At 55.1% G+C, this 27,935-nt stretch overlaps 1 protein-coding gene across 6 annotated transcripts; it reads right to left on the bottom strand.

The window, feature by feature from the left end:
• Positions 1-26: 26 nt before the first annotated feature.
• On the bottom strand, positions 27-27,916 carry PHRF1 (PHD and ring finger domains 1). Of its 6 annotated transcripts, none has more exons than XM_079104609.1 (18): positions 27,765-27,916; positions 24,183-24,298; positions 23,568-23,696; positions 19,817-20,022; positions 17,793-17,876; positions 16,163-16,278; positions 12,638-12,735; positions 12,134-12,483; positions 11,083-11,212; positions 7,640-7,773; positions 6,053-6,234; positions 5,731-5,850; positions 5,074-5,225; positions 1,902-4,556; positions 1,563-1,717; positions 1,141-1,398; positions 838-966; positions 27-351 (listed from the first exon to the last, which is right to left on the bottom strand). In XM_079104609.1, the coding sequence occupies exons 2-18, from the start codon at positions 24,274-24,276 to the stop codon at positions 208-210; spliced, it is 5,136 nt and encodes a 1,711-aa protein (XP_078960735.1). In that variant the 5' UTR covers positions 24,277-24,298; positions 27,765-27,916; the 3' UTR covers positions 27-207. The 6 variants fall into 6 exon arrangements, with proteins under 6 accessions (XP_078960735.1, XP_078960736.1, XP_078960737.1 ...); XM_079104610.1 differs by having other exon boundaries at positions 5,731-5,847; XM_079104611.1 differs by having other exon boundaries at positions 12,134-12,309.
• Positions 27,917-27,935: the final 19 nt, after the last annotated feature.

The following is a 27,935-nucleotide window of genomic DNA, read 5'->3' as shown; positions in this document are numbered from 1 at the left end:
TTCCAAGTACTGAGGCCACAAGAAAGTTTCTAAAGATAAGCCATTTTTGATAAATCAGAACACAATGGAAACAGTACATCTATAATATACATATAAAAAAGTCCAGCTTTCAACTGTGAACAAGACAGGTGCAGACAGGTGTCACTGAGGGAGCACAAAGGCAGGAGTGCTGGTGGCCCCAGGCCTTGGTTAGGAAGGCCCACAGCCTCAGGCCTCAGCCCCCTGGGTGGGTGGCTCCTCCCCAGCCTCGGCCTTCCTGTGCTTACGCATGTGCCTGTACTTGTCCACGTAGGCCTTCACCAAATTGGCCACCTTCACGGGGTTGATTTCGCCACTCTTGCTGTGGCAGATCTGGAGAGTGAGATCTGGTTACCCAGCATCCTTCAGGCTACACGCTGCACCAACAGGGCCTGAGCCCAAAGAGCCAGGCCTCAAAGTCCACCCTCCCCAAGAACAGGGCCCAGGGTTCTGCCACCTGCCCACATGTCTGCCACCTCACAGGGCCACTGAGGGTGCCCCCAGGTGTCGAGGGTTTGGAGGTAGATCCCACAGGCGTACTTGTCCTCTCAGGGCCAGTTTTACCACCTGTGAGCTGGGCAAGGACTGGGCCATTTTAGGTATCACCTATGATTGTAGCTTTTTCAAACACAATGGAAAGCATGAATGTGCATGGGTGTCCATGAATGTCCATAAGCTGTGCTTATGGGCCCCTGGAAGTCTGCACTGGCAAGAAAAGGCAGCAACTTGGGTCTGGCAGGACCACTGACCGTGCTGTGCAGCAACATGCTGCCCACGACTCAGGGTTCCCCAGCATGGGCACAGGTGCCCACAGCCCACCTTCTGCACGGCTTTGCGTAGAATGTCCTTGTATTCCTCCTTGGTCACCTCCCTCTTCTGGTAGAAGGGTTTGATGGCCAACTTCACCTCCTCCACAGCTCGCTCCTGCATGTGCAGCTTCTTCATGTACTAGGAGGGAGGACACCTGTGACCCCGCTGGCAGGACAGAGGTGCTGGGAGCTGCTTCAACCCAGGAGCAGAGGCAAGGCCAGCAGCGCCCACCATCCTGACCAAGCCCCCCTGGGCTGGCTCCTGCTCCTGAAATCAGCCCCAAGCACCCCGTGAAGGGCCAGTGGCACTCACCTCCTCCTTCCTGGTCTTTTCTGCAGCTGGCCTGGGAGTGGCCATCCTCTCCTCCAAGTCAGTGGTACTGGCTTGACCAGCTGGCTCTGAGGCTGTAGCCAGCGCCGAGGACACCGGGGCCACACTCTGGGCCATCCCACAGCCCACAAGGGGAAGGCTCCCTTGCAGGATAAACTGGACTGAGGGCTGGCTGACCAGCGTGTAGGGTGGGATGCTTGAGGGCTGAGCCAGGCCGGGAGGCATGCTGGGGCTGAAAACCTGGATGAGAACACCCTCGCTGAGTGCAGAGCCCCGACAGCGGGCAGTCCCTTCCTCCGCAGCCCACTCCCAAAACGGGGCGGGGCAGGAAAGAAAGGGCACCATGAGGCCTTGGTCCCGACTGGTGTGGCCGAGCGGCCCTCGTCCTCGAGCTGGTCGCCTACCTGGGAGGGGTCCATGTCGGGGAACCCAGGCTCTAGGGGCACGTGGCTGGGAGGCGGCAGCTCAGAGGCGGGTGCCTGCGTCTCCCCCACGGGGATCCCGTCCTCGGCGACCCAAGCTTCTTCCCGGGGTTTCTGTGGCCTGTGAAGTGGCGTCCCTGAGGGTCCAACAAGCGGGAGGTGAGTGCCCTGGGAGCAGGCTGGACACAGCGTACTGGCTGGCAAGTCCTGGAGAAGCCCAGGCAGTGGGACCACAGGCCGCAGGATCCTACCCCGGCTGAGCCCACCGGAGAGCCAGGGCGCCTCACCTCAGCCCCACCCAGCAGGCAGACGCATACTCACTCGAGCCCCTGTCTGGGGCCAGGTCGCCCCCCTCGGGCTCCTCGAGGTTCCAGGTGACTCGCTTCACTAGCGCTCGGGAGCGCAGCAGCGGGGGCTGCGCCGCGGCTTCGTCAGGCCTGGCTGTCTGCCCCGCAGTCCCACTCCCCGAGGGGCTGTCCCCCACGGGCGCCACACCCAGGGTGCTGGCAGCCATGACGGCGTTCTCTGCCAAGTCCTGCCTGAGCACCTGCTGCTCCGGGGGTCCCCCTGCCTGGGGCAGGGCGTGCGCAACATCTTCACTGTGGATCAGGGACACCTCCCTCTGGATGGCAGCCAGGCTGGCTGGGGGCAACACAGGGTTGGGCAGGAAGCCCCGTTCTGGGGAGGAGTCTGTGCTCTCAGGGGAAGGGGGTGAGCTCATGTCGTCAAGCTGGATGAAGATGGCTTCACTCGAGAAGTCCTCGAAGACGTGGCCCGCCTCGACAGAGGCCCCATAGTCCAGGTCCTCGGGTGCACACTCCGCTGGCTCCTCCAGGATGGGGGGTGCCTGGGGGGGAACCTGGCTGGACGTGACCACCTCTGTGGCGATACCTGCCTCTGCTGGGGCTGGGGTGCCCGGCTGGTTCCCACCCTGCCTCAGCTCCCCCTGTGGAGCGGGCACAGGGGGAGTCTCCCTGGCAGTCCCCTTCCTCTCCTGGGAGCGGGGTCGCTTCTCTCGGGAACGTGGCTGCCAGGGCTCCCGCGCCCTGTGCTCTGAGCTGGGAGACCGCGACCTCCACTTCCTTCTCTCTCGGGGCCGGGCTGCGCTCTCCTTCTTGTCTGGCCGCTCTCGGCTCCTCTCCCGCTGGTGCTTGTGCCTCCGGGCCCTCTCCAGGCTGCTGGGTGGAGAGCAGTCCCTCCCTCGGGACCTGGACCCCGACTGCCGCCTCTTCTTTCTCCTGCTCCCATGGCGCTCACAGGACGAACTGCCAGGGCTTCCCGAGCGGGACGGGGACCTCCTCCGGCCTCGGCCCCTGGAGTCCCGCCTCCGCTCCTTACCCCTCTCCTGGGCCTTCCTCCTCTTGGCCCTCTCCTGACTGCTGGCACGGTCACCGGAAGGTCTCCGGTGCTTGGCCTTGGCCTTGGCCTGGCGCCCTCTGGAGTGCTCCTCAACGAGGGGCGAAGCCGAGCGTGAGGTCCTGTCTCTGGAGCCAGAGTGGGTCCTGGAGCGTGTCCTCCGGTGCTCCCTGGCCACCCTTTTCCTCTTGGCTTTCTTCCTGCTGCTGGAGGTGGAGCGGGAGCGGGAGCGGGATGGGGCCCGCAGTTCCACGATCCTGTGGGTGGCTGCCTGCGGTGCGTCTGGGCTGGGTGAGGCCTCGGGCTCCAGGACAGTCACACAGGTTACTGTCCGCTCCTCGGAGCCAAAGAAGGTACCGTGGGTAGCTCCATCTTCCTCATCCCAGGAGTCCTGTGGGGATAGTCTCTGCGCCCGGGCAGCAGGGCCCCGGCTCTCTGCAGGCTCCTCACCCAGCTCTTCCTGCTCCACATCAGAGGCCCTCGCAGCAGCACCCTCACCCCGGAGCTTGAGCGCACTGGACCTGGTTTCACCAGGGGGCTCGGGCTCAGTCCCAAAGACACTTTCCACAGTGTAGGAGGTGACACAGCGCACAGCCTGAAATGCAGGGGCCTTGGGGCTGTTGATGGAGATGGTTCTCGTGATCTCCGACGGGAGGAGGCTGGGGCCAAGGCTCTCAGGACTGCTGCTGGGAGGGCTTGAGTCGGAACCCGTGGGGTCAAAGGGGTCATATATCTCACTCTTAAGCTGCTTCGTCTTCTTGATGGAGAATAGTGGGGAAGGGCTCTCCTTCCTCTGCACCTTGCTGTCCACAGGCCGGAACGTGTTGCAGAAGCCGGGGCTGGACAGCCGGCTGCAATGTGCTGTGTTTCCAGGGATGTTGATCCTGAAGCTCTCAAAGGTGGACCCGAGACCTTTTCCTCTTGAGGGCCCCAGGGAGGCCAGGCTGCCATGGGAGCTGGGAGCCGGGGGCCGGGAGCTGCCTGTCTGTGAGCTGGGGTCCTGGGGGCCCCTGCTGCTGGGCTCATTCTCTGCCCGGCCTTGTGCTGGCTGCCCAGGACCCTCCCTGCCTGTCAGGCGACTGATGCAGGTGCTGGGGATTTCAACACTCTGCCCTTGGGGTGGGGCTGAGTCTTGCCTGCTGCCAGTGCTGTCCCTCTGGATCTTCGGAATCCTGGGCAGTTCAGAGATGGCGGCTCTCCGGGGAGGTGGCTTTGGGGTGTGTGCCAGGGCTGCACTTCTTGATGGAGAGTTGGAACAGCTGCTGGAGGTCTTAGATGAGGCAGAACTGAGAGGTAAGGACGGCTTGCTGGTGCCATCAAACCAGGGGCTGTCGCTCTGTCGCAAGCCAGGCCCACTCCCGTTTGACAGGTTCTGGGTCTGGCCTGATCCAGGAGCTGGGGAGGCACCCAGCCTCACGGGCACCCCTGCTGAGTAGGCAGGGGTGTGATGTGGGGCCGACCTGACCTGGCCGTTCAGTCCTGAGCTCTGTGGCCTGTCTCCCACGAGTCTGTTAGACGGGCTCCCTGAGGGTGGTGCTCCAGTCTGCAGGCCGTCCCTGGGCCTGGGCCTTTCTTCACCTCTGGACGCATCCACTGAGTTCCGCTGAAGAGAAACTGGAGCTAAAAACAAGAAGGCCAGTTGCAGTGTGTCCGACCACTACTCTAAGGAGCCCGATGACTGGTTAACTGTCTCGGAGCTGACGCTGGGCCACAGGAAAGGGCAGCCCCTGAGGGGCAGACCCCCTGAGTCCTGTGCCACCTCCTGCCTCACTGGGCCTGAGGAGCGTCAGGGGCAGGGACTGGTTTCGTAAATGTGAAGCCTGCTCTGTGGTGACACCACTGTGGGTCAAAAAGTGCCCCACGCAGGCTGACAGGAGACAGGGGGTGGGTGGGAGGCAGGTGCTGCCCGTCCTCGACTACACTGGCCTGTGGGGCAGGAGGGCCTGTGAGCTGCTCTGCAAAGGCCACTGTCCCCTACATAGGAAGTGACAGGACCTTGTGCCCTCTACTCACATTTGGGCCTCTGGTACCGCAATGCTCTCCCTCCACCCAGAGCACAGCCTGAGGATGGGGTGACAGGTCTGTGCTGGCAAAGTGGGGCTCCACTGCCACGGCCGCCAAGGAAGGGGCCCCTCACCTGCCCTCTTGGCGCTGAGGGAGCCGTCCCGGTGGATGACCACGTCTGCGCTGCTCATCATCAGCAGGCTCTGGCCTGACAGGATGCTCCCCAGCAGGTCTGGGACAGGGGCCTCCTCCGCGACCTCCTCCTGGGCAGCAGGGAGCTGCCTCCTGTGGGTAGAGACGAGAGGCAGGCCCTGCCATCTAGTCTGCCTCCTCCTCACCCAGCAGCTCTGACTACTGCAAAAATCTCCTGACACTAGTGCCCTGCCCCACTGCCAGGAAGAAGTGCCTCTGCCTGCTTCGTTGGTTCCGTTGATTCTTTTATTTATGTTTATTTTTGTGTTGGGATAGGACCCAGGGGGGCTCTGTCACCAAGCTACATCCCCGGTCCTTTCTTTTATTTTGAGACAGGGTCTAAGTTGCTAAGTCTGGCCTTAAACTTGGATTCTCCTGTCTCCGCCTCCCAAGTAGGTGGATTACAGGTGTGGCCACTGTGTCCAGTTTTTTTAAAGGAGTCACACAGAATAGATTTGGCCAGGGGGTGATTATGGACCAGGGCTACTGTCTCTGCCTGAGGCTCCTACCTTCTGCCAGGCAAATCACTAGAGGCAAGGCTACAGCCAAGGCCGGGGTCACCACCCTGTCCCTCCCAGAAGCCCCTGCTGCCACATACCTGGAGAGCCCCACGGAGACGGGCCTGGCCACGGGCTGGTGAGACTGCAGAGCTGAGCGGGACAGGACCCTCCTCTTGGCACTCAGAGGAGAGGCAGGGTTTGCAGACAGCTCCTCACTGCTGGAGGAGGACACACCAAGGGAAGGGGAACCTGTGTCCGGGCTCAGCCCTGAAGTTCTGTCACCTTGCTGAATCTGAGAGGGCTGGGGCAGGGGCTGCTACCCTCACTTTATGAATGGGAAACTTGAAGCTTACCCATGCCCAAGGCCCCGGGGGGGAAGGGGAGTGGGCACCCACACTGGTGGTCGCCCTGAGCAGTTACCTATCGAAGGGGTCCAGTTCATAGGGGTCCCCAAACAGCGACAAGGAAGCTGCTCCAATATCTGCCCGCATTAGCCCCAGTGAGGGGTCCACCGGCTTGTACACCGATGGCATACAGGTGCCTCGGACAGGCCTACAGAGGCCCAGCGTCCGAGCAATTCGAGAACGAGCTGTGACGTCATTCTGAAGCAAAGTAACAAAAGAGAACAACTGATCACCGACAGTGCAACCTGAAGAACAGAGCAAGATGGAGATGCACCCATCAGCAGGACCCATCCCAGGCCGAGTGGACGCTACCCAGAGCCACGGGCTGTGTCTGCACCCATGACGAGCCTTACAGGTTGACCTAAGTACACCCAATGTCCACAGTATAGGCACAAACTCAGCCAAGTTGGGTGGCACTGAAGTGTCACTATCATCTCTTTCTTTTCCTTATTTTTTTTTGGTAGCAGAAATTGAACCCAGAGGCACTTAACCACTGAGCCACAGGGTCTCACTAAGCTGCATAGGGCCTTGCTAGGTTGCTGTGGCTGGCCTTGAACTTGCAATCCTCCTTCCTGCCTCAGCCTCCTGAGCCTTTGGGATTACAGGTGTGCACCACCATGCCCAGCTACTGCTATCCTTTCAACCAAGAGGGAAACAAAAAATCAACCAAGGACTGACAGCTGCCTGCTGACAACCGAGAGGAGCAGACGTGCACTCGGAACATCACTCTCACTGTACTTACTCCCGAATTGCTTAAATCAAGAGGGTCACACGCTCCCTCCGCTAGATTCTAGGCAGAGGGGGGACAGAGCAGCCCTGAGGACTGCTGTCATGTGTGCTGCTCAGGTGGCAGCCCCAGAGGACGCAAGGAACTGTAGAAACAGGCAGCTGAAGAAGGAAAGTCAGGATGGAGCCCAGGAGCCTGTGGAGCGTTCTGGGCTTAAGAGACGGGGCACCAACATGATCAGGCCCAGAGGCTGAGGGCAACGTGAGCCCGGGTGACAGGCTGGGGACAGGATACACCAGACATCCCTCCTCTGTCACAGCATCAGTGGCTCCTAACTCCAGAACTTGGTCTCAGTGAATTACCAGACCAGATGTTCAAACTCCATCTAAAACTAAAATGTGCTTATGTAAATGTACAGCACAGACTGATCAGGGAATGGCAGCCATCTCGAGAGCAAGTCCACAGAGGTGCAGCACACACTGGGTCAGGGCTGCAGCTGAGCTCTCTTCCTGACATCAAAGTGCTGAACGCCAGCCTCACACTGAGTCTAGGCACCTGAGGGCCCACTGGACACAGGAGGCTCACACTCCAAGGAGGGGCCTCTGAGGTCAGCAAGGGTGAGTATGTCCCTGCCCATTCCACTGGCTCCCGGCTGTCCACCTACTGCCCCGGTCAGCTGGCAATCCCAGACGGTGATCTCTGCCCCGAGGATGGGCTCCAAGGGCTGTCAAACAGCCAGCTGGAGGGCCTGGAACTTCTCTGTATCTTCCACCTGCACCAGAGGCCCTGGCTGTTCTCAGCGGGTTACTGAGGAGCTAAGCACCCTCCTGAGCCCACAGGGCAGCCCCAGCCGACAGAACAGGACGCCACCTTCACCTGGGCCTTCGCGACTCTCCCTTTTCTCCTCTTCACATGGCGCTGGCGCTTCTTAGATCTTGCACTGGCACCTTTACTTTTTACAGACAACCTGGACTGGGTTTTCCTTCTCCCCGGCACTTTCTTCCGTCTCCCTGGAAAGAAAATAAGGAACACCTGTGCCTTGTGCCTTGTGCCAGGCCCCTCCCTGCCCTGCGGCACTCTGCATGCTGGCTGGAATGGATGCCCACTCTCTCCTCTTTCTTCACAGTGCCATCCAATGAACTCAGGGCCTCTCACCCGTTAGGCAAATGCTCTACCACTGAGCTACACCCCAGCCCTGGCTTGGACTTTTAAAATGGAGAAATAAGCCATAAACTTTTAAAAATAATGTGTCCCTAAGGGGAGCGGGAGTGGGAGGGAGGGAGAAAAACAGGATGGACCTCGACTTCCTGAGTCATCTAGATCTGACTTTTAGACTCCTTCAATATTTTACATGATTATGAAACAAGAATGGATCAAAAGAAACAAACACTGATAACCAAGAGTCAAAGGCAACAATGACCCCCATGGTCCCTGGTGGCTCGGTGAGAGTGCTCTGGAGACTGGAGAACACCGAGCGCACTACGCCCTCTGCAGAAGTGTACCCTGACAATAAAACCAACACCAAGGACCCCTCTGTTCCGCCATGGACCCATGCTTCAGGTCTCTACCAGAACTCAGCAGGGGAGGGGAGCCAGTCAGACAGAGGAGCCCGGCAAGCACGTTTGGCCCCTGAGTCTGCCAAGGCCAGAAACCCTTACCGACCTGGTGAAGAAGAAGGAAGATTGGTCTTGGGGTTGCCCCGAAGGCTGTGGGTGGTGCAGGAGGGTGTGTCTCCCTCAGGGCCTCTCCATAGTAACCAAGTGAGGAGTGTGGCTGCACCCACCCTTCCACGGCCTCAGTTACATGCAACCAACCATGGTCTGGAGATCGCATGGAACATTCCAGAAAAAAGTGCCTCTAAGTTTTAATCAGGCATCCTTCTGGGCAGCATGGTGAAATCTCAAGCCCTCCCCTCCACTTGGCCACAACCAAGCACCAGGCGGCTGTTCTGGCAATCAGATTCCCGCCTGTGCTGTTACAACCCTTGTGCCCCTTGGGCAGCACAGGGGAGCAGACACAGTGCACAGGCTACGTGAGAGCCCACTCACATTACTTCCATCATAGCGTGCTGTCAGACCTGCTGTGTTCTGTTTCGACTTACAGCTGCCATCTCTTACTGTACCTAATCTGTAAGTCAAACTCTACACATGGGCTGGGGTTGTGGTTCAGTGGCAGAACACTCGCCTAGCACATGTGAGGTCCTGGGTTTGATCCTCAGCACCACATAAAAATAAAAGTATTGTGTCCACCTACAACTGAAAAATACATATATATAAAAATTTTTTAAAATGATACAAATAAGGTTTTTAAAAATTATCATAGGTATGCATGCATAGAAAAAGCATGGTATCTACAGAGTTTCGTGCCATTAATGGGGTGTCTTGGAACATGTCCCCTGGATAATACAGGATGGTGTCCCCTTAAAACACCACTGGCCACACATCTGAGCCATGACACCAGCAGCTGTCGCCCAGCTCGTGAGACAGTGCAGCTTTCTGACAGAGTGCACCCATCCCAGGGCACCTCACAGACAAATCTAACCACCAGAACTCACACCTGGGCAGGCCTCTAAGCTCCAACCACACAGAGACTTGAGGCAGGAGGGCTCCAGTGATGATGGGCACGTCCCCACGAGACAGAAGGCCTGGTCCCCACAGGTGGAGAACAGAGGGACAAACATACAGTCAACAGGCCCAGCATGAATCTGATGCAAATACACACTTGCCTTTTTGAAACAAGGCCATGCTAAATTGTCCAGGCTGGCCTCGAACTTGAGAGCCTCCTGCTTCAGCCTCAAACAGCTGGGAATACAGGCATGTGCTATCACGTCCTAACCCTAATTTATAAAAAATGTAATCGCATTCATGACATGTTAGAACTTTCAACTCTGGTTATCTCCAGGTATCAGAGTTACTGCTCATTTTATCAGAATGAACACTGGAACTGTGGTTGTTTTAAAAAGGACCCCCTCTTTTAGGAATATACTCCAAAGTATTTATAGACAACTGATGAAGGTATGAAGGATATGCTTCACATAAATGGGAAGGCAGGTGTGGACGGAGTGTCGGTGAAGGAACGGGCTGTGAGCCCACGCAGCCTGATGGAGGTGGAGTTGGGGCTCACTGCTGCATCTTCCCACTCATGTGATGGAGGTTCATCAAAGGCATCAAGCACCAGGAGCAAGCAACACAGGCAAAGCAAGACATGTCACATAAAGGCTGCCAGACAACTCGCAGGCTGTCCCACCAGGACCTCAATGTCCTTGGTGGGTGAGTCAGCACAACAGCAACATGGTCAAACTTGCACTTTTTAAAATACATATTTTTAGATGTTGACAGACCTTTATTTTATTCATTTATTTATATGTGATACTGAGAATCAAACTTAGTGTCTCACACGCTAGGTAAGCACTCTACCACTGAATCCCAGCCCCCAACCTTGCATTTCTAACTAGACTGCAGGCGGCAGGCCAGTGCTGTTGCCCTGAGCCAGGCCATGTGTAAAAGAGAAGACAGGGCATTACGTGATGGTGCCCAGACGCAGGATCTGACACGGAAAACGGGAACGTGGGTATGCGACACTATCACTATTCTGCACCACCCTGGAGTGTGGCTGGGTGCACAGCTTATCTCTGGTCTCCCAGGCACTTCCCACTGCAGGAAGGAGCCTCAGGGGAACCCTGGCCAGAGACACCCTCCAGGCAGAGTGCACCAGGAGACTCCAACCCGCCTGCCCATGGACATGCTGTGGGTGTGAGGACAAGCAGCTCAGGTGAGCATAAAACAGCTTCTGCAGTTTTAACCTCTCCGCTCTGCACTGCCTGAGGAATGGGAAACTTCCACTCACAGGAACTATGTATGTTCACCAAGGAAACTTCACTCTTCTTTCCTTCTGGTACTGGGGATTGTCCTGGGCACTCCACCACTGAGTCACAAGCCCAGCACCCCCCTTTAAAAACACTTTTAGGTATAGATGAACAAAATACCTTTATTTTATTTATTTATTTTTATGTGGTGCTGAGGATTGGACCCAGCTTGCTAGGCAAGCACTACACCACTGAGCCACAACCCCCGCCCCATTCCAGTCCTTTTTATTTTTCATTTTGAGACAGGGTCTCACTAAAATTGCCCAGGCTGGCCTTGAACTTTCAAGCCTCCTGCCTCAGCCTCCTGAGTGGCTGGGATGACAGGCATGATCACTGTGCCCACTTATCTTTGGCTGAGAAAATTAAGTTGCAGCAAGAAGAAAGAGATGACCACATCCCTGGGCTCTGCCGGGGCAGGGCTGCTGATGGGAGGCATGCCCATTCTGCCACTCACCTGTCTTCCTCTTTCGTCTGATGGGGGCTCTAGGGGTGAGGGGGCGCTGGTACACTGCTGTGCTCAGGCCAGTTGCAACAGCCTCGATGGTCTCATCCAGCAGGGCAGACATGAGGTACCTTGGCACGTGCTGCGGTAAGAGACAGCATGGTCAGCGGGCACATGCACTGAAGACCACCTTTCCGAGGCAGGGTCATGCCACTGCAGACCCTGCACAGAGCCCTGAACACAGCCCATTAGAGTCAGAGAAGTTGGACATCCTTAGGCTGCAGCACCTCCCAACACTCCCACAGGGACAGAACAGCCACAGGGACAGTGGTTCGTGGCAGGGCTTCTGGGAAGCAAGCTTTGGGCCAGGACAGACTGGAAAGACTGGGCAAGTACCAAGGAACAAATGGAATTCCAAACAGGGAGAAGGAAGGAGATAGTGGGAACACCAAGCAGAGCCACAGGCAAGCACTAGTGGAGCAAGGCATATACAGGGTGCAGGCAAGGAGCTAGTGGGGGCCAGGAGGGGCAGGTGAATGGGAGAGAAGAGGTTCAAGAGCTGAGAGGGACAGCACCCAAGACGCAGTGGACACCAGAAGGAGCAAAGAGACAGAGGGATGGACTTGTGAGCCCACAAGCAGATGAGGCACAGGATAGGGACAGATCACAACTTTTCTAAAACATCTGTAATTCAGGCCATGCAGCTCCAGCCCAGGGCAGAGGCATCTCTAACCAGAGAGTGTCCGATAGAGCGTCGGGAGCTGTGTCTGCCAGGAAGCACACTCAGCTCCCCAGCAGGGTCCTGGGGTGTGGGAGGCAGTCTCCTGAGGTCGGTGGACTGCTCAACTGCCTGCCAGGTCCTGGCCCACTTCTGAAACCACAACACACTGGCCTACTGGGATGACCCCTACAGGCACACACTCCCTTGCCAGGCTGTCTGCAGGCCTGCAGTATGGGGCATCTCTATCCAGACCAGCACTTCCAACGTGTCCACTTGCCTTTTAGTCCAGCCCACAGCACTGGGACCACTCTGGGCAGGACAACCTGGCATCGGTCCACCCACCTGGACCCTCCTGGCTGTGGAGATCCGGTTCCGGTTCACAGTTGCCCTCACTCTCTCACTCTGACGTGTCCTGGCAATGGCCCGGGTCCGGCCTGTACGAGGGCGCAGCCTGCTGGTGGTGGGTACCACATCGGCCAGGAGCTGGGAGACCTCCTCCTCACTCACAGGACCCGCATCTTGGAAGAAGAGAACCCTGGGCTGCTGGGCCAGGTGCACCGCACAACACACCCAGGGAGCTGCCCTGCCGAAGCAGGCCAAGACACAGGACAGGGCTCTTCCCAAGCTGGGTCCTCCCAACCACCAAATCAACAAGCCCACCACCACCTGCAAACACCATACTCCTCCAGGTCCTACCAAGCGTGTATCAAAAAAGTCATTCTCCTTGACAGAAGCCCTGGGGTCCTTCCCACACCAAAACCAACCCAACCCAGCATTTCTTCTCCAGGACTGCAGGCCCCACCGGGAAGTACCCAAGCGTTCCATGGGACAGGGACAGCGCGTTACCAGTGGCAGGAGCAGTGGAAGGCACCGCACACTCTGGACAGAACCATTCGTCCACGGGCACCTCCCGAAGAGGGGGCTCCAAACACTCCATGTGATACCTACAGGGTGAGAGGGTACAGGGGCTGTCAGCCTCCGTCCCTGAGCCCCACAGGCAAGTGAGCTGCAAAGACAGCATCCACATGTGCCCAGCTGCAGTGCACTTTGGTAGGGCTGAGCTGTGTCCCTGTGGGACAGGAGGGAACATCTATTTTGGTTGATGCCCACAGTTCCTGGCTCATAAATCCTTTCCCAGGGCAAGTCACAGAACGGCGCTCCCTGCTGGTCTCTGACAGCAGATGGCCCACTTCAGAGGGGACCTGCCCGTGCTGGCAGGGGGCCCTGAGGAACCCACAGGAACCTTGCTCTCTGTCACCCTTCATCCAATGCAGTCAACGCGGGCGTCCACACTTCAACCAAACCTATGCAGTGAAGTCTCCCTGAAGACCCAAAAGGACAGGGTTCAGAGAACTTCTGACAATTCACACAGGGAGGTGCCTGCAGGCGGTACCAGGTGAGGACAAGGAAGCTCCGCATCCTGCCCCGTATCTTGCCCCACAGCAAATTGTGTGCATCCTGTCGTGCCAACAGTGAACTGCTCCCCTGAGCTCTGGGAGCTGCTGGAGCTGATCAACCGAACACATCATGTGTTGGTGAGACCTGAGTATAGCTGGTGCATTAAACACACGGGAGACAGCCTGGGCTGGGACTGGCACTTAAAGCAGGGGACAGTCGTGGGCACCAGGAAGAACCCTGGGTAGATTCTGTCCCAAAATCTTCCCTATGTATTCTCTGGGGAAAAAGTCAAGAACCACCTGTAACTTCTTTCAAAGGACACCAAGGACCCAGAAGTTTCAACTGGTGTTCTCCTAGCTGAGCTCCAGCTGCTGTCAGAGGGCTGATGCTCCATCCCAGCAACCCCAGCAAGAGGAAGTCACTTCTGCAAGCAACAGAATAAATGCAGGCTTGACCACCAATGGCCAGGTCAAGCCTGCATTTATTGCAACTGACTCCAGATAAAGGGACATGAACTACAGGTTCAAATCTGGACACAGACAAGGAGGAGGCTGCAAGGTCCGTTCAGTTACAGTGTAGGGACCTGCGGCTCAGCCCACACCAGGAGCTCCAGGCTCCCAGGAGCAATATGGGCTGGCAGATTTGGCTGACAGCAGACAGGATCTTTACGGTGGGCAGGGGAGGGGGCATGGTGATAGGTATCCCAGAAAGCCTGTCTCCCTGTGAATAAACTGAGTTGCAATTTTTTTTTTAATTCATAGATGGGGTTGGGGTTGTGGTTCAGTGATATAGCACTCGCCTAGCATGTGTAAAGCACTGGGTTCAATCCTCAGAACCACATAAAAATAAATAAAAAGGTATTGAGTCCATCTACAAGTAAGAAAAAAACAAAACAAAAAAATTTCACAGATAATCTGCATCTTAATTCATAAAATAAAAGGGACATCTACAGGTAGCTTTGACTCCTTTTCAAAATGAATAGCTGAATACCTTCCGAGTTGCAAGTTAAAAGACTTAACTAAAATATAGCTCACTGGAAATGTCAACAGTACATGGATGTGTAAAGTACAAGAATCAATGTATCTATTAGTTTTCCTGTTTCAGATTCATCAAGATTTTTATGTACTTGAATCACTTTATCTGCTAAATAATCCAAAGACATAAAAACAATACGCTGTATTCACAAATGTAATATATGTTTATAATAAAAAACTTCAATGAAGTTGCAAAAATCCCCAGGAATCACTGTTAAGGTTACCAGAATCAAAACCAACTGCTGATTTAAATGAACAGAACTAAAAACTATAGGCTTTCTCTGGGCACAGTGGCACACACCTGTAATTCTAGCACTTGGGAGGCTGAGGCAGAAGGATTGCAAGTTAGTTTGAGGCCAGCCTGGCAACAGAGTAAGACCCTGTTTCAAAAACATAAAAAATAAAAAAGGGTTGGGGTGTGGCTCAGTCCTTACCTAGCACGTGCAAGAGCCTGGGTTCCATACCCGGCACCAATTTAAAAGCTTAGGAAAAGTCAGCTTGGGGTCAACCTACTTAGCACCTCACCAGCAGGCACAGGGACCTCCGCCCTGCAGCTGGGGCCAGGCCTCAGGGGCAGCCAGCTGGTCCAGGCCTGGGCAGGCCCCTCTTCCACGTGCTGCAGCAGCAGTGGCAGTGGTGTGTGGAGGTTGAATGCCGAGTGATGCCGCAGCCATCTCCACACAGCCCCATTTCTTGAGCTTTCTGCTGATGCTCACAGTGTAAGTCAGCGATCAAGTCACCACAGCATGTCCAGGGTGGTGCACTAACAGGGTCTTGGGGACATCTGATGTGGCTGCACCCCAAACCTTCCTGACTCACATCAACAGATTCAGCGCATGACAGAGCTAGTGGCAGTGTGACACACACCTGTGGTCCCAACTACACGTGATACTGAAGTGGGAGGAACACTCAAGCCCAGGAGCCCCAGGCCAGCCTGGGCAACACGAGACTCAGTTTAGTTTCAAAACACAAAACCCTTAAAACAAAACCAAAAACAGAATCAGCACATACTACCCTTAACACTACCCTCAGCAGTGAACACCTGCAGAAATCCTGAAAAGCCAATGATCAACAGGGTCAAGGCTTCAGTGAATTGTGGGAGAACGTGGATTCGAGCTGAGGCTCTAAGGAAGGAGGGAGACAACATAGTGCAGGTTTGAGGCTGAGGTGCTGCATAGCCCTGAGCTCCCACAGGTCATGGTGAGGATGCAGGTGACCCAGGTGTCTCAGGAAGAGGCACTGGAGCTCATGAACAAATGCAGGTGCGAGTGGAGTCGGGGGTGGGCAGCTGTGTCAGTCAAGTTGAGGTGACCAGGACCATCAGTCACAGGTCAACTTGAGCCTCAAGTCTGAGACTATTACAGGTCTGCTAGTGCCCAGCTCATTCCACACCTTTGAGGTACATGCCCAAGAGCAGGTTTTCCATAATCCCTTCACCACAATTTTATAGTAGAAAAACTCTTTATAAATCAATAGGCAAAGCCCCAGCAGGAGACATGGGATCTAGACCCAAGAGATTAAACAGTGAGGGACACCAGGGGTTCCTATAGGCAGGGCACATGAGTGCAGAGCAGGAGTCCCCAGCTCTGCTGCAGCGCCAGGGATGGCAACAGGGGAATCAGACGCATGTCTGGGGGCAGGGCAGACAGTGGTCAGAAAGGCAAAGGGATTCAGGTGGCCAGGGCAGTGAGGCCAATCCCACCCTGCTGCAGGCTAGCCACAGCCTCCTTCCCATATCCTTCTTGCCCTCTTTCCTGTCTTGGCGTGATATATGCATCTGAGTGGCCTAGGCATGCTTTTGGGAAAGTGGAGGTGCAGACACCAGGAGAGTCTGCAGCGCCTACTGTCTGCAGGTGAGCCCCAGTGCCTGAGGTAGGAGCCGTCACGCTCCTCATCCCACAGTCTGCAGCAGGCACATGGATAGGCCCATCACCCTTACCCAGCATCACAGCCATCGCACAGCAGGAGCCGGTCCTCACGGTCACTCCTGCCACACACCTCACAGAAGGTCGGGTCCTCCTCTTCCTCGTGGGCTCTGGTGCTCTCCACTGGAATCTGAAGTGAGAACTGTCAGTCACACTGGTGGGACCCCAGAATTCAGGTCACCTTGCCAGATGATGTGTAGCTAATCCAGAGTGGCTCTGAGGACCTAAGATCTATCAGGGCCCCACAGGCCTGAAGTCCTGAATTAACTTGTACACAGTGATCTCCACATTCTCTAAAGACCAGTAAATACAAGAAGTAGCTCAACACGTGGGGAGGGGCCAGTGTCCTGCAGTCCAGAGTGGCCAGGAAGGACTCTGCTGGAGGGCGCTCATACATGCTTCAGGAGATTCGCAGATACAAAAGGCAGAAGGCAGTTTTAAAGTTGCATGCCTCGACAGCAGAACTGGGCTGGAGTGAGGCTCAGTGGCAGAGTCCACATGCAAGGCGCTGGTTCCAGCCCAGCACCAAACACACAGCTCAGAAACCACTGACAAATAAACAGACTCAGAAACATGACTGCCAAAACATGCCATCTTGATGCCAGCTCCCTGCGGTGGTAGCAGCCAGCCATGCACTGAGAGCACTTGCCCCTACTCTACCCCCTGAAAACCATGGTCTTCAGACACTCAGGTGTCTGTGAACATGCATTCTCCAAAGGGATGCCTGTGTCAGGATAAAGGGGTCAAGGACAGCCACCAACCCTGCACCTGCGCTGCAGAGCTGGAATCGGTCTCAGACCTCTCTCTAATAGGATGCCCACATGCTACTGGCACCTACTTCAGGTACAAGAAACAACCTACGTAACACATGTGTAAACTGACATGGTCAGAGACCTCAAGCCACCCTCAAGGAGGGTCATGTGATGGGCTGAGACACTGAGCCAGCAAAACAAAATAGCCACTTGCAGTCCAAATTCAAGAGGCCAGTGCCGGCACAATGCCACCTGTACCAGAAAAATGTGCACACAAGACAGCCAGACTTCTACATCTGTGGTTTCTTTGACTTTGTAAATGAAAAGAGTAGGTGTGTAGCTACAAAAACATACCAGGGCTTTTCTAGTATTCAGAGGCTCTCTGGGAAATCCCATAGGCCTTTAACACTGCTTATCACCAACAGCATGCTCAGTGGGAGGGCACTTGCCTAGCATGCAGGAGGCCCTGGGTTCCATCCCCAATACCACACACACCACAAAAAAGCAGATAAGCAGAGGCAAGTACAGGATAGCAGAGGCACAGACTGCCTCCCCCCAGTGCCAACAGGAAGTAGTCTGGTACATTCTGAAATCTGGCCCCTCTTGCCCCAGCATCTCCCTCTCCACTGTAGCTGCTGAAGACCTGTGATGAGGAGGTTGCAGAGTAGTGGCCCAGCAATCCCAGCATCCCAGCCACTGCCCCACCCACAGCCTGTGGCTCACAGGCTCCAGCTCTGGGCTTTGTGCTCGGGCCACCAAGGGCACTTCAATGCATTTCTGAAAAGTATGTAGCCAACACCCCTCACTTCAGGAAAGCAAATCACCTTTTAAAAGCACGCTCCCTCCCACAAGACAGGGACACAAGTGGGGGACAGGCAGCACCTACACTCACCTTCTTTAAGATTTTGCCACCAAACTGAGCTCGAATACAAATACATTTGAATACTGTTCGATCAACTGGACAGGAGTTGGCATTCTGTAAGGAAGAAAAACGGCATCAGAATCACCATCACTGTCAATACTATCTTGGAGAGTCACTCTGAAGTCATAGTTCTTTTTACACCAAAATCATTCAACTGAAACCCTCTATGTGCCAGGCCCTGTGCTGAGAGGAGGGACACTGCACAGGGGACAGATGCCTGCACTGCCACCCAGGAGGGAGAAAGCCTAGTGCATGTGAGATGCCAGACGGGCGGAAAGCAACAGGATGGGCAGCGGCTTTGGGGCTTCCCCGCCAGCCTCTGCTCACAGCTGCCAGTGCACAGGCCTACTGCACAGGCTTCCCAGAGCCTCTTCAGCGTTTGTTTTCCTAGTGTGGATGCCGCACACGTTCTCTCCTTGCCTTTCCGAAGTGTTTCCAGTGGCCGCTCCTGAGGGACGCTGTATACAGTAAACCTGCTCATTTTGGCTGCACGTTTCGGGGAGCTTTGACAAATGCATACCTCCCAGAGTCAGCACCCCAGGTCTCCCATCTCACCCCCACCCTGCATTCTGTTCCTACAGGTAGTGTAGGAGTCTCCCTCAAGTTTCTTACAAATGGAGTCACAGTGTGAGCTGCTCCCACAAGGTTCTGCCCCCTTTCAACAGGGAGTGGTCATGGCCACATACTGTCTGGTCACTTGCTGAGCCCTTCTGTGTGCCAGTCTCTGTGGACCTGGTGTGCACACCAGAGGCCATATATATGACATTCCCCATGAGTCTATGTAGGCCGGGGCCAGCAGGAGGCAGGGCCAGTGTTGCTGAGCACCCTCCTGCTGGCCTTCATGCCTTACCCTCTGCTAACTGTGACAGAAACCACTGCATTTTCTTCCCAGAAAGCCCCAGAGTTTTGCTTTCAACTCCAGGTCGTGGGTCCACATGGCAGTGTGGGGTGAGCTAGCCCGACACACCAATCACTGTGGACTTTGCTTTCTCCAACCCCAGAGGCTGCCTGGTGCTCCAGTGCTTCTATGTCTCCTCAGAACCCAGCAAGCTCTCTGGGTCTGGTTCACATTCTGACCCAATTTCAGTCAAATTACTAGAGTTTTGTATATCCTGACACCCAGGAAGCCATGTCTCCCTTTTCAGAGCTATCTTGGCAGCTCTTGCTATCTTAGCCTCCTTGAGGAGCTTCACGGTCCACCAAGTGCCATGGGTCTCCCAGCAGGACTCACAGAACCTGCATCACTATGGCCACCTCTGTGAACAGACTTCCCTTCTGGAAAGTGGTCTTTCTTTATTCAGTTGCAATTGTTTTAGAAAAGTTGTTTAAGGGTCTTATGCATCTGCTTTGTTTGTTTTTTTCCTTTCCTTTCATTTTTTTTTTTTTGGGGCGGGGGCAGGCAGTACTGGGGATTGAACTCATGATCTTCCTGCCTCAGCTTCCTGAGCTGCTGGGATTACAGGTGTGTGGCACTGTGCCTGCCTATTTCTCTGTCCAGCTTATATCTTCATGAACCTTATTTCCAACAATCTGGCTAAACACAACATTTCCACAAATCATTTATAATTTTCACTGATAAGCTTATTACTTGCCCACGCCTTCTGCTGATACGTGAACCTTTATTTTTTATTATTTTTCAATAAATATCATATAGCTGATTATGACATAGCAAACATGTTGCCTCGTTCCCCAATTTAAACAAAGGCTTTGCTTGCCCAAAGGAAAACCTAACCTTGAATCTAAACTGGGCGGCATCCACCCACAGGAAGTAAGATCAGCAGAAGGCTCAACCCCACAGAAGCCACCCTGCACACAGGCCACACACATGGTACAATGCTATCTACTTCCTCCCTGGACCAACCACAGATGTTCCTAAGCTGCTGGGGACACAGGACAGAAAAGAGGGGCACTGGTAAGATCCTGTTGACACTGCAGCTAGTAGCTAGAGTAGGAGCATCCCAAGGGGAAAGTAGCCCCATGAGAGGGTGACTCACCCTGGACCACTCGACAATGCAGTCCAGGCAGAAGTAGTGGGCGCAGGTCTCTGGTGTGCCCACAGCCTGGTCTCTGAATGCATTGAGGCAGATCGGGCAGCTCTCCACATCCTCATCAGAACTGAGGGTCCCTCTGGCTTCCAGCTTCCCCTGAGTATCTGCTGCCACCACCGATGTTTCCACTTCATCTTCAGAATCTTCAGAACCTTGAAAAAGTGGAAATGTTCCAACATTAGCAAAAGACAGGAGTGGCTGTGTGAACAGGAACACTGGCCACAAGTGGGCCCAACCTGTACTAAGGACAGGGGCCTCCATTCAGTCTTAGTTCCTGGCAGACACACAGCCCTGTCCACCTGTGAGGTCACACTCCTGGGGCACCTATGACCCTGAGGAGCCTGCCCTGCAGCCCTGTCAGCTGTGTATGCCACCACTTCTTTCCTGAAGCCTCTTCAACCACAGCTGCTTCTAAGCCAAGGGTACAGGCAGGCTGGCTAAGCAGCCATACCAGCTCCTTCCACCAGAGCCCCATGGTGCAAAGTGGTCCCCAGGGGCCAGCACAGGACTCAGAGAAGACAGGACTCACTGTGGGCCTCTGAACAAGCTGCACCTGCATAGCTGCGTGTGTCTCCCAACAGTTCTTTCTCAAAACACCTTGACAACAGGATGATCTGTCTTCAGATAAAACCTCCTTCCAGGGCCCCTTCTTCCTCTTCTTTGTGGGATGCAGAGGGCACAGATTTCTAATTGGGCCATTGGTTACATCAGACATGGACTATTTCTAGAGGTCTGGTGCAAGGGCCTGATCAGCATGTAAGATGCTTTCAATTAAACCCAGCAGTCAACACATTCAACACATTTGTCTTCTCTTCCTCTTGCACTCCACCAAAGCAACACCAAACACAAAGGACTAAAGTTCCCATGTACTACAAAGGCAGCTCCCACTGGCTCCAAGACTCTGCCCCTATAGTCAGAGCCAGCAGAGGTGCTGGCATGCCCTCTCCAAGGCCCTTTCCATACCTAGCAAAAGGGGAATCATCCCCAGCTGCCCAACCTCCCCAGGTGAGCTCTTTTTGTTTTTTACCCTGGGAATGAACCCAGGAACTCTACAACTGAGTTACATCACTAGTCCTTTTGGTTTTTCTTTTGAGACATTCTCGCTAAGTTGCTAAGGCTGTACTCAAACTTGTGATCCTCCTGCCTCCAAATTATTAGGATTATAGGCAAGAGCCACTACACCCCACCAGGTAAGCTACTTCAAAGCAGAGTTTCTCCAGATGCCTGCACAGACGGCAATCAGAGAAGAATGCTCCTGTTGGGCTAGAAAGACTGAAATAGCCAACGCATGTAGCCAAGGCAGTGGTTGGCCCCCAGAAGCAGAGGAGGGGCCTACCAACAGCAGTCAGAAAAACAGCACCTCAGTCTTTCAACCCTAGAGATTATGCCAACAGGCAGAGACTAGAAGAGAAACTGAGCCTGAAGGGAAGTGTGGCCCACCAAATGCCTTGAAGTCAACTGATGGGACCTGAGCAGAGGACCCTGCCGATGGGCACTCAAGACTCTGACCAGCAGAAGCACCGAGATAATGAATGTACTGCTCCCAGCTGCTCAATCTGTGATACGCCGTCACACAGCACTGAAAAACTAATAAGAAAACTAATAAGGGATATGCACAACGTTTTGGAAGATGATAAATGGGCAGCAGGGTGACAAATGCCCTCAGCTTTCCTGCTTGGTTTAGTACCCACGGCAGAAGTAAGCAGACAACAGATGATCCATTCTTCCTGTGAATCCCAAAGGCAAGGAACTGGCAATCTTAGGGTTGCCTGAGCACCACACAGTGCCACAGCCCACAGAGCGGAGCTTTTGGGTGTTGGACAATGACTCCTATCAGCATGCAGGTGGACAAAGAGGTGCAAGTGGGCAAGGTCCTGAGCAGTCCTCCTCACTGGGGCTGCTGGAGAACACCTTAGACAAACAAAGGACCACAGGGTATAGATGAGCCTAGCTCCAGCAGGACAGCCAGTGGCTGGCCTGAGAACACCAGAGCACGGAAGGCAATGTCTTCAGGAAGCAGAACTGTACGGAGACAAATCTGAAAGAAGACGGGGTGCATGCCAGGAAGAGGAGGGCTGCCGTGGAGCAGAGTGGCTGTGAATGACACTGCATGATCACAGTTATTATAAACAGAGTAATGATTTGTACTGTCTGGAGAGCTGGAAAAAACAGACACTGGGAGTGCAGCGGCAGACCAGAATTCAGTTCTCAACTCTCAAGGAAAGATCTGAAGAGATACCATCTCAGGCTGGGAATGCAACAAACAGCAGGAAAAGCAACTGCTCTTCAGGAGTTGCGGGAAAACCGACAGGCAGAGCAGAAGCAGGCTGCTGGTGGGAAGGGGCCTTGGTGTGCAGAAGCCCTTGAGGGACTCCCTCCTCAGCCTCTAGTGCACCTCCTGCCAGCTGACAAGATGCTGGCACAGGAGGAACACAGTGGGGAGCCCTCCCACACTCATTAGGCTCGGTCTCTACCTATCGTCCCTCAGTGATAAACACTCTATCCCTGGCCCATGTCCATCACTGCCCAGCCAGCTCCTGTCCTGCAGACTGTGTCTTAGCTGTTTCTCTGGAAGTTTTTCCTCTCCTACCAGGCCTGGAGTATTCCCATCCAACGCCTACCAGCTCTGGGTCAGCAGGGACCCTGGGTGAACTAACGCCTACCTTCACTCCAGCCCCAGACAAGAATGTCTGGCATCAAAGCCTCCTGGAATGCTCAATAGGGAGTGACCTGATAGCACCCACTGTCCTGTGCCCTCAGCTCAGGCAATGCCAACACCCATGCCAAGACCTGCTATAGGTGGGACAAGCTCAACTCAACACTAGGAAATAGGTACAAAAGCCCCATCAGTGACCTTTACACAAGACAGAATCTGCAGTCCTTGCTCAGAATTGGAAGTCCAACCTTGGGAAAGTGGGTGGTGAACACACAAAGCAGCTGACTCGTAATGTGTGAGTCCTATTCCACAAACAAGAGTCACTTTTCTGGAACATTCTAACACTAACAGCCATCTTGAAGGACTGAAGCACACTTCTGGACTGTGACTTTCCACAGCAGAGGAAAGCAGAGCTGAGTCCAACTTCCAAGAGCACTGAGCCCCTCCTCTGGGGAGGGTGGCACCTGTTCGACCTGGCAGGTGTGCACAGGCCAGGGAAACACAAAGAACGGGGAGAAGCCCCCATCACCGAGCCCAGAGTACACATGCCCTTCAAGCATGGTCCTGCAGACCACTGCATGTGGGCCAGAAACCTCAATAAAACCCTGTGATGTGCTTGCCAGCTCCATCAGACAGAAGAGAACAAGTCACTGGATGGAGTCACTGCTGAGTCCGTGTCGAGGTCAGGGGGTTCTGGGCACACAAGCCCAGGGCATGTTACTGTCCTGTACCTGAATGGCAAGGGTGCCTTGCCTTCGCCGGCGGTGGTGGGCGAGGGCTGCCAAGAGTTACTTGTGGCCCATGCTCTGGTCTGGTGCCGCGTGCCTGCAGGGTGTGCCCCTTGATGTTCTTAGACCTTTCAGTTCCCACCCTAACAGAAGAGAAACCCGTGGAACCGTGCAACTAAAGTGAGCCCCTGTCCGAGGGCAGACAGCAGAAGTGGAGAGCAAAGGCTCGTCCCGCACCTCTGTCAGCCCAGCTACCTGTGTTTTGCCAAATGCTGTGCCCACCCACGCCACATTCAGAGGCCAGCAAGCTCACCTGATCTGTCTTCAGGGTCTTCCTCCTCAGAGGCTGCTTCCTCGTCCTCTCTGTCTGTGCAGTCACCATGCTCACTGCCTGTGTCGTCCTCAGAGTCCCCACTGTGACCATCGCTGCTTTCTTCTAGACCTAGGTCACCAGGGGAAAGCACAGACCACGGGGCAGTGTCACAGGGAGGCAGCATACAGCCAGGGATGCTCTGCGCACGCAAAGGAGTGCAGAAGGATACCTGCCAAGGGGCAACTGGAGGGCAGACAGTGATGGATGAAGGGAGAGGGGACTACCTGAGTCCTTCTACTCTGCATGTGTTGCCTGCATTAAAACTAAGACAAAAGGCTGGGTGAAGGAGACTAAGGCAGGAGGATACTCAAGCCCAGGAGTTCAAGGTCAGACTGGGCAACACAGCAAGGCCCCATCCCCCAAAACCAAAACCAAAACAAACAAAATGACAAAAACAATAAACGTGCCACACACAATTTAAGCTCAAAGAATAACTTTTTTAAAGGATTAAGAGCTGAAAACGAACACATACAGACATCCTCCTGGGGCAATGACACCCAGAAAACACTCTAGGCACCAGAACACATCAGGGACACCCTCCCAGCAGGGGCTCACCAGCACTGCGGATCAGGTCTGCAGGGCCCACTCGGCGGCCTCCATCCGGACCCGGACTGTGCGCCACAGGCTTGTCCAGGCTGTCGTCATCCATTGTTGCACATTGGAGCTCAGTTCTGGAATGAACAAGAGCCAGGGGATTCCCCCAAGTGCCAGGGTTGCAGAGCCCAGAAAGAGTAAGTCACTCCCTGCCGTCACGTTCCTGGTGCTGGAACATTTCTGGAGTGCTGTGGTTGAGGCACGAGACAACACATGTAGCAACTCAACCACACAGACACTACAGAGCCACGTGGTAACACCACCCGTCATCCCAGCAGCTCTGGAGGCTGAGGCAGGAGAATCACAAGTTTGAGGCCAACCTTAGCAACTTAGAGATACTCTTTCTCAAAACAAGGCTGGGGCTGGGGGTATAGCTCAGTGGTAGAGCGCTCCTGGGTTCAATCCCCAGTACCAAAAAACAAATCAAAAAGGACAATGGCTCCTACAGAGTCACATGCAAAGCCAGGTCCCAACTCCTGACGACTTGCCACACATTGGTACAAGCACCCTGAGAAGTCCCAAGGCCAGAAATGAACAAAATGTACCTATCCTGAGCTGAGGCAAGTTGACAAGTAGCACTTGTCAACAGAGGGGTAGTCACCAGGAGTCTGTTTGCCCACCACTCCCTGGGCACATCACTCTTGGCCAAGGCTGGGCCACCAGCCTCTACTCCACTGACCACTGTAAAGAGCAGTAGGGCTCAACAAAGGCACATGGAACCCTGACCACAAGTCTGTATGTGGAGTCCCTGTAACACCCAGGCTGGGAGGCAAAACAGACCTGGCCACGTCTCCTGATCCGCCAAGAGACACCTGCTAGGCCCAGTCTGCAGGCCACTGTAAAGACAGTGCAGAAATTTGTATAAACAACTTCAAACATCGTTCAACATAACCTTCCTTCCACACCAGGGACTCAAACATGGGTCCCCAAAGAAGCAGCAGTGCACACGAGGGCCCTGCTTCGTCACTGCTGCTCACTTCACTTCCAGGTGGCCTTAGAGGAGACGCCTCTCATATGGAGGTCATCCAGAAATCTAGCAGGGCACAGTGAAGTCCACCACAGCATGATGCCCTTCCCATCAGGCCCCGTCTCTTAGGCAGCAGAATGGGAATGGGCTTGACTCCACAGGCAGACTTCCTTCACTCCCTAGGCTGCAGAGAACCCATGTCCACTGCAGTGGCTACCACTCTCGAGTCACCATCTCACCAGGCCCATCTTACCTTCCCACATGATGGGCACCACAGAGCTCCAGGTCCCCAGTGCCTGCTCGTAAGCGAGAGTGTGCTCCTTTGAGGAAAACATCGACGGACAAGGATCCCAGAGATGGTGAACCGAGACGTGGTTTTGCCAAGTTATTAACTTTTCCTCTCCCTGCTGCCCCAAGGTCAAGATAATTAGCCAGATCCTCACTCAGAGAAGGGTCTGCACCCTGCTGCGGGTGAGTTCAGCAACCTGGCAGGGAGACTGGCCAGATTCCTGCTGGAAAACTGACCCTGGAAGACTCACAGGCAGGCAGGAAGGCAGACAAGACCATACCATGGCCCACCCAGGATGATGACAACTCTCTGCACTGAGACCCAGCAGTGGCCACAGATATCAAATAAGAGGACCTGCAAAACTTTGGTGACCCTTCCCATAAATGAAGCCCAGTCCTCCTGCTCCAATGCCTACCCTGCCCTGACTACATGCAGCACAACGGTAACAGTCCCTGATCTGGATAAACAGTGAGGAAGGGAGAGAGGCACACACACCAGTGTACCAGAAACACTTCAAAGAGACCAGGACACGGGACCCCAATACTACCTAGGTAACAGCAGTTACCTGTGAGCAATTCTGTAACCCAACTGATGGACAGTGGATCCCTCACTTCAATGATGTGTTACATACTATATCACACATATGAACAGGAAACTCCTGGCTTCTCCCCGATGGACTACGACCAAGAGCCACAGGAAGGGGCAGAGGCAGGACCTGCCAGGAGAGGTCAGTGAGGCGGCGGCAGCAGCGGAGCTGGCACATGGGAGTCTGCCAGAAATACCAGCTCAGGAATGAGGCTGAGCTCCTGCAATGCACGCACCTGAGGGGTCTGCACCCTCCAGACAGCTGAGGCCCATGGCCAAAGCCCCTATGGCCCTCTACCACAGTCACTGGAAGCTCCGGTTGAGGAAGTTGAGCAACATTCCTCCTGGACTGAAACAAAACCCAAGTGGAAGCAGCAACTGGGGCCTGTCCCAGGAGAACAGCAGCCAGGCAGCCTCTGAAGATACATCCAGAGCAAGCAGTAGGGGCAGGGGCAAAACCACAATCTGGGGTCACTGGTCTCCCCTTCCCCAACAGAAAACCCAGTAAGAACACTGTGCAGTGAGGACCTCTAGCTTAGTTCCTTCTGGTCCCCCAGCAGCTCCAGCTGGGGCAGGTCCACAGTGGTTCATCGTCCCCACCTCTACCATCACAGGCCAGAGGCCAGAGCCACTCCTGCAGAAGAGCCCAGTCCTTCCTGACTGCACTTGGTGGCAGAACTCCCTCAGAGAGCCACTGTGACTCTTGCTCAGCCTCCAGGTTTCTGCGACGTCAAGAGGGAAAAAAGAAAACCAGAAAGGCTATTTTCCTCTTCAAACTCAGAGGAACCAATAAACTTGCAGTTCCAACGGTTATTAAGGAACAAAAAAAGATGCACTGGTGCCAGACCAGAGCCTGGGTGCCCACTCTGGGCACTGTGCAAGCCTGCAGCAAGTCCAGCTTCTCCACTCAGGCTGTGTTCCTCCCCATTCACCTCCTACTGGAGGAGCCACAATGAGAGCTCAGGTTTGTAAACTGTCATGAAACTCAACCACCTGGGGACTACAAGGACTCCATGGGGTTGAGATGGACTCCGTGGTACAGTGCAGAAAGGTGCCACGTGCTGTTATTTAACTCAATCTTTTTTCCCAAAGAAAAAAAATCAAGAGGTCCATGAGAGAGGGAAGGTATGTCAGATCCTAAGACAAACCCACCTCAGTCTCAAACCCTATCCAGGCCACCACTGGCCAACGCGGCTCCCCAAACAAATTACTATTGTTTATTGCAGAAACAAGAAGAGAAAACAAGCTCGAGAGAAGCTTCTGAAAAGAGCAGGACAGAAGGTGAGTGAAGGGATGAGGAAGCAGCGCCGGTCCTGCTTCTCTGTACCTGTGTGACGCTGGCAAGTTACTCAGCCTCTCTGGGCTCTGAGCTACTCATCTGTAAAGCACGGACGACACCCACTCCCGAGAGGCTACTGCTGAGGGCGACCGAGGCTAAGAAACACGCAACTATGCCGTCAACCACAGGCCGGGCCAGCGCGGCCAAGCGGGCCAAGGCGACACCGGCCGCACTGCCCGGCGCCGCCCCGCCTGGGCGTCCCGCCGCGCGGAGCTCCCGGGCCGGGGCCAGGCCTCCGGGCCCGCCCGCCCGTGCGCAGGCCTCCCCGCCCCGCAGGCCGCAGACAAAGCGCGCGGCGCCCGCGGGCGGCCCGCACAGCCGAGCGCGGCAGGGACGCCCGGCCGGCGCGGCCGCCGCACGTACCCGGAAACCTCGCGCCTCCGGGGCGCGCCGGACGCACCCGCTGCCGCCCCGCGAGCGACTCCGCGACTAGGCCGGGTCGCCGCCGCCGCTGCCGCCGCCGCTGCCGCCGCCGCAGCCGCCGCGCGCTCCCCGACCCGGAAGTGCACGGGCCGGCTTCCGGGGCCCTCCGCC

Source organism: Sciurus vulgaris (assembly GCF_902686455.1).
Source record: "Sciurus vulgaris genome assembly, chromosome: 11".
Lineage (NCBI taxonomy): Eukaryota > Metazoa > Chordata > Mammalia > Rodentia > Sciuridae > Sciurus > Sciurus vulgaris.
Note: the sequence above shows the minus strand (reverse complement) of the source record. Positions and strands in the feature narration are given on the sequence as shown.

Coding starts and splice junctions, on each gene's coding strand:
- PHRF1 (XM_079104609.1), bottom strand. CDS start 24,276: ATGGATGACGACAGCCTGGACAAGCCTGTGGCGCACAGTCCGGGTCCG. Junction 16,279..17,792: donor GTGGCAAAATCTTAAAGAAG/GTGAGTGTAGGT, acceptor TTCTCACTTCAG/ATTCCAGTGGAGAGCACCAG. Junction 5,226..5,730: donor GTCTCCGTGGGGCTCTCCAG/GTATGTGGCAGC, acceptor CTCTACCCACAG/GAGGCAGCTCCCTGCTGCCC.